This window comes from Nylanderia fulva, unplaced genomic scaffold (genome assembly GCF_048542155.1).
Source record: "Nylanderia fulva isolate GAGA-0341 unplaced genomic scaffold, ASM4854215v1 Scaffold9, whole genome shotgun sequence".
NCBI lineage: Eukaryota > Metazoa > Arthropoda > Insecta > Hymenoptera > Formicidae > Nylanderia > Nylanderia fulva.
In genome coordinates this window covers 1,837,908-1,852,823 of record NW_028191026.1, presented here as the reverse complement: position 1 = coordinate 1,852,823, position 14,916 = coordinate 1,837,908, and the positions used below count along the sequence as shown (strand labels likewise).

The window sequence follows — 14,916 nt, the reverse complement described above, 5'->3', positions numbered from 1 at the left end:
AGGAAAGCTATCGTGAAAAGAAAACCTTTTGTGTAAACATTGTAACTTCGATCACTTTCATATTTCCTGCACAATCGATCAAGCGCCGCAATAAATGTCTGTAATTACATTAGCCTGCGAGATATGTACAAAAGACTATATATAATATATATATTTTATTATTTCAATATGGAGTAAATAAGAAATTATTTTTTGGCATAAATCGTTTCGCGAAATGTTTAAATTAATGCCTTTGACATAATTACAATTTTCATTCATCTCTCTGTTAAATGTTAGAGAGAATAAAAAGTTATTAGACCATTTACTTCTTTATTCAGATTTTTACTTTAGATTTAAATAATTTAAAAAAGTGTGTAAATAATAATTGAGATTCTATTCCTTCTAAATTGATCATAATAATTTACGATATTCTCGTCAACATATATTGATCGAAAGGATTTTATGTAAAAAAAAAATGCGATTAATTTGAAAAAAATATATGTTAAATAAAATCTAGATGCAGATTTTCAATTTTCAATAATTATAAATATATTTCTATAGATGATAAAATAAATTTATGTATAAGTATTATCGTTTTGTTAAAATAATACAATACCTATTATTTTAATCATAATTTTGGAATTAATTCTTTCTTGCAAAAGTATTACGAAGGAATTGTGTTTATGTTCTGTGCATACATAATTGCGTTTGAAGCACGATAGAAAAATATGTGTACGGAACTCTGGATATAAAATTGATCGTAGAAAATTGTTCTGTTTGTTATAAGCAATGAAAGTGAATGAATAATGAGTGGCAATATATTTTATGTTTAATATTTTGAAAAAAATTAGGTCATTGTCATCCTACACTTTCATCTACCGTTTTATGCATCTTGATATTTTTTAGTTATTTTTTACAATTATTATTTATAATATATATAGATTGTTCATAATCATTATATTTATATTTAATCTAAATTTATCCAAATAGTAGCATTAAATGCAATTTTATAATATAATACGTAGTTATGCACTAATTTTGTCTTTATATATTACATTTACAAAATATGAAATTATTTATATGTGTGCGTGAGCACACGTAGTTAATAAACATTTTTATTAAAATCATATTATACTCTTTATATTATATAAAAATAACACAATATACAATTTAGATACCATTATATACTTATCTGTGACGAAAAAAAAACGTTTACTTATGCAATGTATTTCGTGTGCGCTCTGTTAATTTCATAATTTTTTTAAAACTCTGATATCACATCTGAAATCTGCATCTTTGTGCATTGCATTTGTCTCGATTTGACTCTTTCGATCGTGGACATTTTTCGAATAAATATGTGGGCAACGTATACTAAATTTTAAAAAGCTTTATTATAGATTCGAAAACATAAAAAAATAGAAATCAGAGGTCTCAACTTGATTTTTTCGATCGTGGATATTTTACGAGTAAATTTGTGTAAGCGATGTATACTAAATTTTAATAAGCTTTAATTATTATAGATTCAAAAATATAAAAAAAAAAGTATGGATCAGTGAAAGAGAAGCATAATTAGTTCTAATTCATAGGCCTAACCTTCCCGCTGTAATATTCTGAAGCGTCGTCGCGTTCTTCAGCATTTGCGTAGCATTCTTCAATATGTTGTCGAAACTGCCCTTTGTGTCATCATCTTTTTGGAACTGGATCAGTATTACGAGATACGTTGTGACTGCGCCAGCAATCTAGAAATATTTTTTTGTAAATTTTTTTCTGCATTTTTAAAGTTTTGGCACGCAGGAGAGAAAAGTCAACATTTATTTACCGAGGTCACGAGAGTACGATCCAAGGTGAAGAGTCCGCACGCTGAGAATTCTAACGGACGGTGCAGAAGCTGAAGCGAAAAGATTTCTAATTGTTTTGTGCCTTCCCTGTCATGACTCACTGTCAGCAATTGGCTTATCAATATTGCTGTTTTCTTTCCCTGAAAATAGTCGTATAATTAACGAGATCGAAATATAAAATAATAAATTACGCAACAATCCAGATTTTGATCTTGATATACATATATTGTCATGATCGTGAGTGATGAAAAAGGCTTTAATTATCGCTAATTATCTGTTAAAAAATTATTAAATGAAGTGCAAATAGATATTGCATGTTAAATTATGATATTTAGATAGATGAATATAGAAACTCATATTTACGTATTTATTTTATAATAAATAATAAAATAGTGTATATATTTCAATCTTTAACATAATATAAAATGTATTGTGTTTAATAAGCGTGGACGTGTATAATATAAATAGAGTAAAATACTTACATTAAATTGTTTAATTAAATTTTTTATTATTAGTTCACGCTTGAATTTTACGTTGCATGGACTTTTATTTGTTAATTTTTATAAACAATAAGCGACGGTCAAAATCACACATATTCTACATAATTATATAAAATTATACCAACTCTTTGCTCTAATTACTACTGCACGTCGTACACAACGTGGTTTACACGATTGCATTTGCAACATTATAAACAATTGCATATGTAGTGCAAATGTGTACACGTACACACATAACACACATAATAAATTACGCAACAAACAAAAATATGTTCAAATTTTACTTTTAAGAAATAGAATAATAAGCGTGAATGTGTGTAATATGAACAGAATAAAATACTTACAGAATATATATAAATATCATTTTTATAATTTAAATTTGATGATATTACCTGCATTGTAGTGGTATACGTGGGTTGTACGATTATGAGCAATTTCCAAGTGTGAAAGACACACCAGAGTCCTTTCACCGCGACGAATAAAGGTTCGCGTGTTATGTCAGCTTCCATTATCAAAAAGGACGGCGTAATGACTAGATGTATTAAGCAAGTAATCGTAATTACAAGTATAACGACGCCATAAGCGCTATTTATAAGCGAGACCGTGTCACATAGAGATGAGTGTACTGTCAACAGTTGGGATATTCGGTCCGTGAAACTTCTATTATCTAAAAAAGAAATTTACTACAGTTTTCATCATTACCGAAGAAATTTACAATATTTTAAACTATAAATTATAATATATAATTTTCGTTATTTTCTAATACATGTAGCACTTAATTTTATCCGACTATATTTATATTATAATTTAATTACAATTATGATTAGTGCTTGTCAAATTTTTATTAATTACTTTGTTAATATGAAAGCTAGAATCGTACCATTTGCGGCAGTGGAATCCATGATCTTTGATTTACGAAAGAGTCGAGTATTCCCCATCATTTCTTGTTGGATATACGTTATTAGTTGTCCTTGATTTCGTAGATCACCGGCTAAGGAATTTGAGAATCTCTTTAGAAACGTTAATTTGAAGATTTTGTAAAAATGCCTGATGGTGTGATCATTACTATAACGATTAGAAAATATGGACCTAATCCAAGATCCTTCCTGAATTGATTCGTAATTTTGCTACTTTTTAAGATGTTTTCGAGGCTCTTGTTGATCCTGAAGAACCGCTGGCCCACGTTGTACACGATGATGGCGAATTGGAGCTCCATCATAACGATGACGATGTACATAAAGTACAGGGGAAAATAATTTAGTACACTCCTGTCATCCAGCTTTTTATTCAGCTTTATTTGGTATTTCCATGTGTAGATGTCGAGACAGGAAAGAATGATGATATAGGAGAGGCTGATCAACGTCAGTATGATGGTGACCCTCTGCAGCTTTTTTGGCGAGAGGATTCCCATCTTCTCGTCGCACTTGAAGCAAATGAACCGAGGAATCTGAATGCGATAGTCTATCGATAAAGGTAAGTAGACGAAAAAAGAAAGTTTACTTCAACCAGTGTATCGATGATACTCCGTACGTGCTGCCAGTACAGTATTGAACCAATGATGGATGCGGCTGTGAGACTCATGACACCCAACACGTCGATCGAGGTGGAAATCACCGTGTTCTTTGACTTGAGTCGGGTGCTGTTTTCCCATCCATATCCGAGATCGCGCCAGAAACACCAGACCATGGTGCCTATCAGGATTGCCAACAGGAGCAGACTGCGATACATTATTTCTAATATATTTTGCTTATTTAATATATTAAAGTTAATCTAATAATTTCATATATTTTATATGTAATTTCACTTTTTGTAAAATATATATATATATATATATATATATATATGTATATATATATATATATGTATATATATATATATATATATATATATATATATATATATGTAAATACTTCTCTTCTTTTAAATTTTTAAATATAGAGAACTGTTTGTTACTGCTGTCTTTGAGGTAAAAAGGATATTTTACATAGAAATCAATTTTTATTTAAATTACATATATATATTTTTAAATGTTATACTTTGATCTTTAGCTACACGTGGTCGACAAGAATGGGAAACGATTTGATCGCTCATTGTCACCTGTAAATGCTATCAATGATGCTCAATCGGCCTTGATACATTCCAGACACCTGTCGGACGAATCTCGTTGGAAATACACCGGTCAATTTGCTGATGTGATAGATCGGGAACACCGCTTGATAAAAATCGCTGTTTATCGACTTGTTATTACTCGCCACGTCAAAATTTGTCACGTCGTGTTCGTTCACGTTTGAGGGTTTGTCTACATACACATTATTCCATCAATTTAAATGACCTATTCTTACGATTATAACACGTGTTACATCGAACAAATAAAGTACATTAATTCTTTGTATGACATATGTTGAATTGTATATATTGTGTTTCTTAATTTTTAATAACTCTTACAATCGTGCATTATTTATCAATTTATTTTAATATTTATTTTGTTTTATTTGTCATAAAAATAATTTATAAGTAACATTTTCGAAACATTTAGATATATTTAAATGTTAAGAGAAATTTGGCCTAATTTCATCAATTTCAATGATATTACAATATATTAAATAATTATTGAAAATTTTTGTTTAAATCTTTATTAGATACTTTACAATCATTGAAATCAACGAAGCCATTTATTTTGTAAAGGTAAATGTTTTTTTTTAGAAAATATATATATGATATTTGTATATCTTATATGTTTTTTTCCTTAATAGTAAAATATTTAGTAATTTTAATTATAGAGGAAGAAGGAATTCAAAATATAAATGTTATAAATATAAATATTTCAACATTACATAAATTTTGAATTAAAATCATGCTTCAGAATCATCAAGTTCTATACAGGGTTGAGAAAGTGTTTCTAGTTATTTTGTAAAAATATCTAGTTGCAGTTACAGTTTTTTTCACTGAAAAGTTATTATATATAGTTTATAAATTTTTTACCGGGATAGTACTTGATCTCATTCTTCCTCTCGAATATGGAAGTAAATGTAAATAAATTTTGAATTTTATAAAACAAAGACGTAATATAAAATCTTGTATTATCTTACTGTTTGTCATCTTATTCGCCATTTGTTGTTTAACGAAATCGTTCCGTCGCACAGGCATTTTTCTGGACATGAAGACAGTTTCTTGAATAACGTTTGAAGGCGCACTCGAAAGATAATTCGCAAGCTGCATTGAACGGACTCCTACGATCATATATGTAACAATTATATTTACAACTTGACAAATCTTCACAACATTTTAGCATATTAAAATATAAAGTGCGCGTGAGTATGGTGTACAAAAAATAAGAATTAAAGTAATGTGCGGACAATGTAAATTTCACCTTTTTTATATTTCACAGGACGAAGAAACAAAGTCACGAGGAGATCTTTTGCAAAATTATTCCTTCAGGACAGACTTAACGAGAATCACCGTCAATGGCATCGTCGATTGCTGAAGATCTAGTGTTGCGAGATTTATTGAGAAGTGCGGCACAGTTCTGTCAGCTGCATTCGCAACCCTATGCACCCGCTTTATGCACCCGCTCCTCCCATTCGTACTCGTCAGATTGTCGACGGAGAATTATTGCTGACAATCGCGAGAGATACTTATCCTTTGACAAACATACGCACTTATCTACCTACTATATACGTGCGTACTTGAACACGCGCTGAGATTTTACACGTGTAAAGGTACACACCGGAATCTATAGAAAAATAGACATCTCGATCTCAATAAATAGATCTGTGACAAAAAATTTATCTAAATGTTTGGTCTAAAATTAATTCAAATGAAAAATCGCTGAGTTTTCTAATTGTACTCTTTTCAACTATTTTCTATAAATCATTGCAAAATACGTAAAAATATATATTTACGTGTATATATGTACATATACACACATGCACACATATATAAAAATAAATAAATTTTGTGTACATATAAACAAAAATAAAGTAGTTTACTTGATAATAAATATTCATTATAATTCAAATTATTCGTTTATTATAATAAATATTCAAAGTATTTATATTTTTCACAAATACTAATAAATAATTATATAAAATTATACCAACTTCTTCTAATTACTACGGTACATCGTACACAACGCGGTTTACACGATTGAATTTGTAACATGTTATAAACATATATGATTGCATATATGTAGTGCAAATGTGTACACATACGCATACATATTTTACAGATACCATTAATAATGTTATTTGATCGATACGATGTCTAATATCTGACTTTGTGTCAATCATTGTCACGATCTATATCTGTAGTCAGAATCGATTACGATTTTTGCAATCTATTTGTTATATGCTGGGAAACACAATTTTTGTTGCTGTATTTTTAGTCTTTGTCATTAAATATTTTTCTTTAATTTAAAGATATGTAATCGAAATTTTTTTTGTATTTATTTTCTCTAGCAGAGTGCACACGTGTGATAATGTATATAACACATGTATATAACACATTAATAATTTTAATAAAATTGCTATTTATAAAGACAGTATAAATCTGTAATTATCTTTCAAAAGAAATGTTTTTTATATTAAATATAATAAAAAATTAAGATCGGTCATCATTTCACACTAAAAACTATGATTACTATGATATTTAGACAGAAATATATAATCTTGTTAAAATTATAATTAAGAGTGCCGCTTATTCTTAAAATATAACACAGAAAGAATACGATTGTACTTGAAAGTATACTTGTCTCAAGTTCACCCGATATTATCTTGGAGAGTATGAAACAATTTGCAAATTGTTAAATAATTTTGTTGTTCAGCGTTACACGTATCTTCATCTACATCGTAATTATACACAAGGCTGTAAAATACAAAAGACTATATATATATATACATTTATGTATTTTCATTGGGTGATTTTAGGGAAAAGGTTTTTGGGGTTAATCCTTCCCCCTTGCAAATTAAAATAATTCGTCGTTGATCCTAGAATAATAACTAACGATAAGCATAAAACAACAAAAAATAATTTTGCAGAACTCCTTTACTCCTCTTATCGATGCCAGGATTTACTAATGTATGTTTTATTTCAGTATAAAATAAATAAAAAATTATTTCTGGCATGAATTGTTTTGTAAAATGTTTTAATTAATGCCTTTGAAATAATCGCAATTTTTATTTAATCATTTTATTAAATGTACGAATAAAAAAGTTATTAGAACATTTACTTCTTCATTTAGATATTTACTTTGGATTTAAATAATTTAAAAAATGTGTGTGAATAATGAGATTCTATTCTTTCGTAGTTGATTTTAATAATTCGACATTCTCGTCAACATATATTGATTGAAAAGATTTTATATGAAGAAAAAAACGTGATTAATTTGGAAAAACTATATGTTAAACAAAATTGAGATACAGATTTTTTAAATTGTTTTAGTTATTTTTTAAAACTATTATTTATAATATATATAGATTGTTTATAATTTTTATATTTATATATTAGATCTAAATGTATCCAAACAATAGTATTGAATTTTATAATATATAATACATAATTATGCACTAATTTTGTTTATATAGTTATAATTACAAAATATTTTATTGTTTATATGTGTGTGTAAGCACACGTAATTAATAAACATTTTTATTAAAATTATATTAAACTTTATTTTTTATAAAAATAATAACACACAATACATATCTGGACTTTCTTTTCTAGTATTATATTAGGAGCTATTCACCCATCTCTTTTTGAAAACATCTATGATACGTATAGGACAAGTGGATACGTAAAAAACAAACTTATAAAACTCTAGTCCACGATCACGATAAGAGGGATTGTTTGTTAATAAGCGATCGAGCGAAACAATCGAGATTTTATTTTTTATATCACCGCTGTATGTACGAGAATTGAAGTTTTAAATGTCATCATCGCACGCGTCTGATATTGATCGATTCACATCCAAGATCCATATTTCACCCTACATCGATCCCTCTCTTATTAGATCCTTATCAGTGACGAAAAAAAATGTTCGCCATTGTATTAGTAAATATGTTATGCCTTAATTAAGAAACTGGTTCGCACCAAATGTGGGTTGTGTATTTCGTGTGCTCTGTTAATTGAAATTAATGATGAATCATTTTTTTAAACTGTGATACCACATTTGAAAATTGCATCTTTGTACATTGCATTCGTCTCCACTTGATTCCTTCGATCATGGATATTTTACATACGAATAAATGTGTGGGCGAGACGTGTACTAAATTTTAAAAAGATTTATTATAAATTCGAAGACATAAAAAAAATAAAGATCAGTGGAAGAAAAGCACAGTTTCCTAATTTATAGGCCTAACCTTCCCGCTGTAATATTGTGAAGCGTCGTCGCGTTCTTCAGCATTTGCGTAGCATTCTTCAATATGTTGTCGAAACTTCCCTTTGTATCATCATCTTTTTGGAACTGGATCAGTATTACGAGATACGTTGTGACTGCGCCAGCAATCTAGAAATATTTTTTGTAAATTTTTTTGCTGCATTTCTAAAGTATTGGCACGCAGGAGAGGAGAGTCAAAATTTATTTACCGAAGTCACGAGAGTACGATCCAAGGTAAAGAGTCCGCACGCTGTGAATTCTAATGGGCGATGCAGAAGCTGAAGTGAAAAGATTTCTAGTTGTTTCGTGCGTTCCTTGTCAGGACTCGCGGACAGTAATTGGCTTACCAATACTGCTGTTTTCTTTCCCTGAAAATAGTCGTACAATTCACGAGATTGAAATATAAAATAATAAATTATGCAATGACTAAAAATATGTTCAAATTTTGCTTTCAAGAAATAGGTAAAGATTTATTGTGATTTTTTATATTTCTAAGTTTTTTGAAATTTTGTTTTATCTTTATCTCGGAAAATAAAAGAGGAATTTAATTCCAGATTTTGATTTTGATATATAATATATTGTCATGATCCTGAGTGATTAAAAAAACTTTAATCGTCGCTAATTATTTATTAAAAAATTATTAAATAAAACGCAAATAGATATTGCATGTTAAATAATGAGATTCATGAATATCAATCAGAACGATGAATAGAAACATTTTCACTCGCATACAAATTTACTTTATAATAAATAATAAAATTTAGGTATATATATTTCAATTTTTAGCATAATATAAATGTATGTGTATAATAAGCGTGAATGTGTGTAATATGAATATAGTAAAATACTTTTTTAATAGTTCAATTAATTTATTCATTTTCAGTCTACGCTTGAATTTTACGTTGCATAGATTTTTATTTGTTAATAATTTTTATAAACAATAAGCGATGGTCAAAATCTTTTACTTATAATTGTAATCTTGACAATATATGACAATGTCATGATGATTGAAACTGAATCTTCCTCTGTCATCATTTACCTTGTAGTAAAATTATAATGTATATATATGTATATTAATTAATTAATTTAAATTTAATTATATGTATTACCTGCATTGTAGTGGTATATGTGGGCTGCACGACCACGACCAGCTTAAAGGTGTGAAAGACGCACCAGAGTCCTTCCACCGCGACGAATAAAGGTTCACGCGTTCTGTCAGCTTCCATTATCAGAAAGTACGGCGTAAGGATTAGATGTATTAAGCAAGTAATCGTAATTACAAGTATAACGACGCCATAAGCGCTATTTATAAGCGAGATCGAGTCACATAGAGATGAGTGTATTGCCAACATTCGGGATATTCTGTCCGTGAAACTTCTATTATCTGAAAAAGAAATTGCTACAGTTTTAATCATTACCGAGATAAATTTATTTTAAACTATATATTTTAATACATATAATTTCGTTATATTCTAACATATTTAGCATTTAACTTTATCCGACTATATTTATATTATAATGTAATTACGAATGTGATTAGTGCTCGTAAATTTTTTATCAAGTACTTTGTTAATACGAAAGCTAAAATTGTACACTGGAAAAAAATTTTGTTGTATTTCGAAACAGAATTATTATTGGTTAAATCGACCAGAATTCCTTTTAATGCAACAAGAATCTTTAAGAAACAAGATTCTTGTTGTATTAAAAGAAATTATGGTCGATTTAACAAGTAATTCTGTTTCGTCGATTTTGTAACAAAATTTTTGTTATATAACAATATTTTTTGTCAGTGTACCATCTGCGTCGGTGGAATCCATGATCTTTGATTTACGAAACAGACCAGTATTTCCCATCATTTCTTGTTGGATATACGTAATGAGTTGTCCTTGATCTCGCAGCTCACCGGCTAAGGAATTTGAGAGTTTCTTTAGAAGCGTTAATTTAAAGAGTAAATAAAAATTACTGATGATCATTACTATAACAATTAGAAAATATGCACCTAATCCAAGATCCTTCCTGAATTGATTCGCAATCTTGCTATTTTTTAGGATGTTTTCGAGGCTCTTGTTGATCCTGAAGAACCGCTGACCCACGTTGTACACGATGATGGCGAATTGGAGCTCCATCATAACGCTGACGATGTACATAAAGTATAGGGGGAGATAATTGAATGGACCCGTGTCGTCCAGCTTCTTATTCTGCTTCACTTCGTGCCTCCATACGTAGACATCGAGAGAGGAAAGAATGATGGTATAGGAGAGGCTGACAAACGTCAGTATGATGGTGACCCTCTGCAGCTTCTTCGGCGAGAGGATTCCCATCTTCTCGTCGCACTTGAAGCGAAGGAACCGAGAAATTTGAATGCAATAGTCTCTCGATAAAGGTAATTAGACGAAAGAAAAAATGTACCTCAACCAGTTTATCGATGACAGTTTGCACGTGCTTCCAGCACAGAATTGAACCGATGATGGAGGCGGCTGTAAGGCTCATCACACCCAACACGTCGACCGAGGTGACAATCACCGCATTCTTCGATTTAAGTCGGGTACTGTTTTCCCATCCATATCTGAGATCGCGCCAGAAACCCCAGATCTCGGTGCCTATCAGGATCCCCAATAGGAGCAGACTGCGATACATTATTTCAATATTATATTTTGCTTATTTAATATATTAAAGTTATATATATATATATATATATATATATATATATAATCAAATAATTTCATATATTTTCATATTTAATTTTATGCTAAATACTTCTCTTCTTTTAAACTTCTAAATATAGAAAAACTATTCGTTACTGCCTCTTTGAGGTAAAAATATATAGGATATCTTACATAGGAATCAATTTCTATATAAATTATGTTAATTTTTTATGTTAAACTTTGATATTTAACTACACGTGATTGACAAGAATGGAAAACGATTTGATCGCTCATTGTTACCTGTAAATGCTATCAACGATGCTCAATCGCCCTTGATACCTGCCAGACACCTGTCGGACAAATCTCGTTGGAAATACACCGGTCAATTTGCTGATGTGATAGATCGGGAACACCGCTTGATATAAATCGCTGTTTATCGACTTGTTATTATTCGGCACGTCGGGATTTGCCACGTCGTATTCGTCCAAGTTTGAGGGTTTGTCTGCATAGACATTATTTCATCGATTTTAATCGCCCATTCTCACGATTATAACATACGTGTTATATCGAATAGATAAAGTACAGGAAATTTTTGCATGACATGTGATTGTTAAATTTTATGTTTCATAATTTTTACTAACTCTTATAATCATGCATCATTTAAGAAAATCAATTTTTTTAATATTCAATTTGTTTTACTTGTCACAAAAATAATTTGAAAGTAACATTTTTGAAACATTTAGATATATTTGAATGTTAAAAGAAATGTGACACAATTTCTTCAATTTTAATAATTTTACAATATTAAATAAATGTTGGTAGCAAATTTTTGTTTAAAGACATATGATTTTGACCAGATACTTTGAAATCATTGAAATCAACGAAACCATTTATTATGTGAAGATATTTATGTTAGAAAATTTGTAATTTGTATATCTTAATGTTTCTTTTCCTTAATATTAAAATACTTATTTTAAGTTTCAAGTAATTTTAATTATAGAAGAAGAAGGAAATCAAAATATAAGTGTTATAAATATAAATATTTCAAAATTAAATAAATTTTGAATTAAGATCGTGCTTCAGAGTGAATCAGAAGTTCTATAGCACTTGATCTCATTCTTTCTCTCTAATATAGGAGTAATCGTAAATAAATTTTGAATTTTATAAAACAAAGGCCTGAAATAAAGATTTGTAGTATCTTACTGTTTGTCATCTTATTCGCCATTTGTTGTTTATCGAAATCGTTCCATCGCGCATGCATTTTTCTGGACATAAGGGCAGTTTCGTCAATGACGTTCGAAGGCGCACTCGTAAAATAATTCGCGACTTCCATTAAACGGACTCCTATGATCATGTTACAATTTGACAAATCTTTACAACATTTTAGTATATTAAAATACAAAGTGTGTGTGTGTGCATGATGTACAAAAAATAAGACGGTAATGTGCGGACGATGTAAATTTCACCTTTTTATATTTGGCGGAATGCAGAAAGAAAATCACGAGATCTTTTGCACAAATGTCGTTTCTTCGGGACAGACTTGACGAGAATCACCGTCAATGGCATCGTCGATTGCTAAAATAAAGATCTAGTGTTCCGAGATATATTGAGAATTCATGTCGAGGCGTGAATTACATACGGAGCGAAATACGGCACAGTTCTATCAGCTGCATTGGCAACCCTATGCACTTTATGCACCCGCTCCTCCCATTCGTACTCGTCAGATTGTCGGATAATTATTGTAGACGATCGCGAGAGATACTTATCCTTTGAAAAACATACACTTATGTACCTCCTACGTGCGTACTCAAACACGCGACGAGATTTTGCACGTGTAAAGGTACACATCGGAGTCTATAAAAAAATAGGCTCTGAGGAGCTCAATCTCAAGTAGATCAGTGTTTCTGCTCGTATATAAGAGTGCTCATTAAAAACAAGGGAAAGACACGACAAGTCTTTTTGCTTGTTTTTCACACATGACCGAATCGATAGAATAGAATAGGGCACGAGTCTCAGCAATTATATATGTATATATATTATCTCTTTTATCGTGCAATGTATATATTATTAGGCCAACAAGAATATTAAATGAAAGCCGTAGCGCATTGTTCTTCTTTGTTTTTATTCCTTTAACACACGTGCACGATACTTTTGATATTATATATACATAAAATATATCTAAATGTTTCGTCTAAAATTAACTCAAAAAAAAATTGTACTATTTTCTACCATTTTTTATAAATCATTCCAAAAATACGTAAGAATATATAATATACACATGTACACATACACACATGCACACACATATATACATATATATAAAAGTAAATAAATTATACATATATATAAACAAAAATAAAGTAGCTTACTTGATATTATAAATATCCCAAGTATTTATATTTTTCACACATTTTAAATAATTATATAAAATAATTTTAACTGTTTCTAATTATTACGGCACGTCATATGTACAGGGTGTTTCCAATACATACGCATTATTATATCGGGTTGCCTATCTGCTACAACAGGGGCATGCTTTATGAGAAAAAGAAATCGACTTTATCATTCTATATATACAGTGAACACTTGTGAAATTGGATAATATAGATAAAATATATATGTATTAATATAAATAAAATAACCTAAGTAAAATTTATAATAATCAAATTTTACTAAAATTTTACTATAAAATATTTTTTAATTTATCTGTAATATAATTTTTATCTATCAATATAATATAATATTCATAAGTCATATAATAAATTTTTAGTAAATATAAGTCATATAATAGATTTAATCTCTGAATATAAGTCATATAATAAATTTATTATATGACTTATTATATTTACTAAAAATTTATTATATAACTTTTATATTTACTATAAATTTATTATATGACTTATTATATTTATAGATAAAAATTATATTAAAGATAAATTAAAAAAATATTTTTAGTAAAATTTAATACAATTGGATTATTAAATTTTACTTATATGTTATTTTATCTATATGGTCCAATTTCACAAGTGTTCACTGTATATACAAAGTAATAAAGTCGATTTCTTTTTCTCATAAAGCATGCCCCTGTCGGTAAGCAGATAGGCAACCCGGCATAATGATGTGTATGTATCGGAAACACCCTGTACACAATGTGATTTATACAACGATTGCATTTGTAACATATTATAAACATAATTGTATATGTAGTGCAAATGTGTACACATACACACATATATATTTTACAAACACTATTAATAGTATTATTTAATCGATACGAAGAATTATATCTAACTTTGTCTCGATCATTTGTCATGCACGATCTAGTATATCTGTAATCAGAATCTATTATGATTTTTATTAGAATCTATTTGTTATATGTTGGGAAACACAATTTTCGTCACTGTATTTTCAGCCTTTGGTATTACATATTTTTCTTTAATTTAAAGATATGTAATCGAAATTTCTTTCGTATTTATTTTTTCTAGCAGAGTGCAATGCACACGTCTGTTAATGTATAACACAATAATTTTCATAAAATTGCTATTTATAAAGACAGTATAAATCTGTAACTATTTTTCTAA

The 14,916-nt window shown here is 29.1% G+C and overlaps 1 protein-coding gene and 1 pseudogene across 2 annotated transcripts; both read right to left on the bottom strand.

Moving 5' to 3' along the window:
* Positions 1 to 1,346: 1,346 nt before the first annotated feature.
* On the bottom strand, positions 1,347 to 5,536 carry LOC114946593 (gustatory receptor for sugar taste 43a-like; annotated as a pseudogene). Its single transcript, XR_014926393.1, has 7 exons — positions 5,407 to 5,536; positions 4,415 to 4,625; positions 3,818 to 4,034; positions 3,198 to 3,740; positions 2,710 to 2,984; positions 1,799 to 1,957; positions 1,347 to 1,718 (listed from the first exon to the last, which is right to left on the bottom strand). The product of XR_014926393.1 is annotated as a gustatory receptor for sugar taste 43a-like (transcript).
* Positions 5,537 to 8,017: 2,481 nt separating this feature from the next.
* Positions 8,018 to 12,706, bottom strand: LOC114946563 (gustatory receptor for sugar taste 43a-like). Its single transcript, XM_085489650.1, has 8 exons — positions 12,539 to 12,706; positions 11,636 to 11,837; positions 11,100 to 11,316; positions 10,690 to 11,023; positions 10,486 to 10,596; positions 9,800 to 10,074; positions 8,900 to 9,058; positions 8,018 to 8,819 (listed from the first exon to the last, which is right to left on the bottom strand). Exons 1-8 carry the CDS (start codon positions 12,687 to 12,689, stop codon positions 8,661 to 8,663), a joined length of 1,608 nt encoding a protein of 535 aa, XP_085345776.1. The 5' UTR covers positions 12,690 to 12,706; the 3' UTR covers positions 8,018 to 8,660.
* Between the last annotated feature and the right edge of the window lie 2,210 nt (positions 12,707 to 14,916).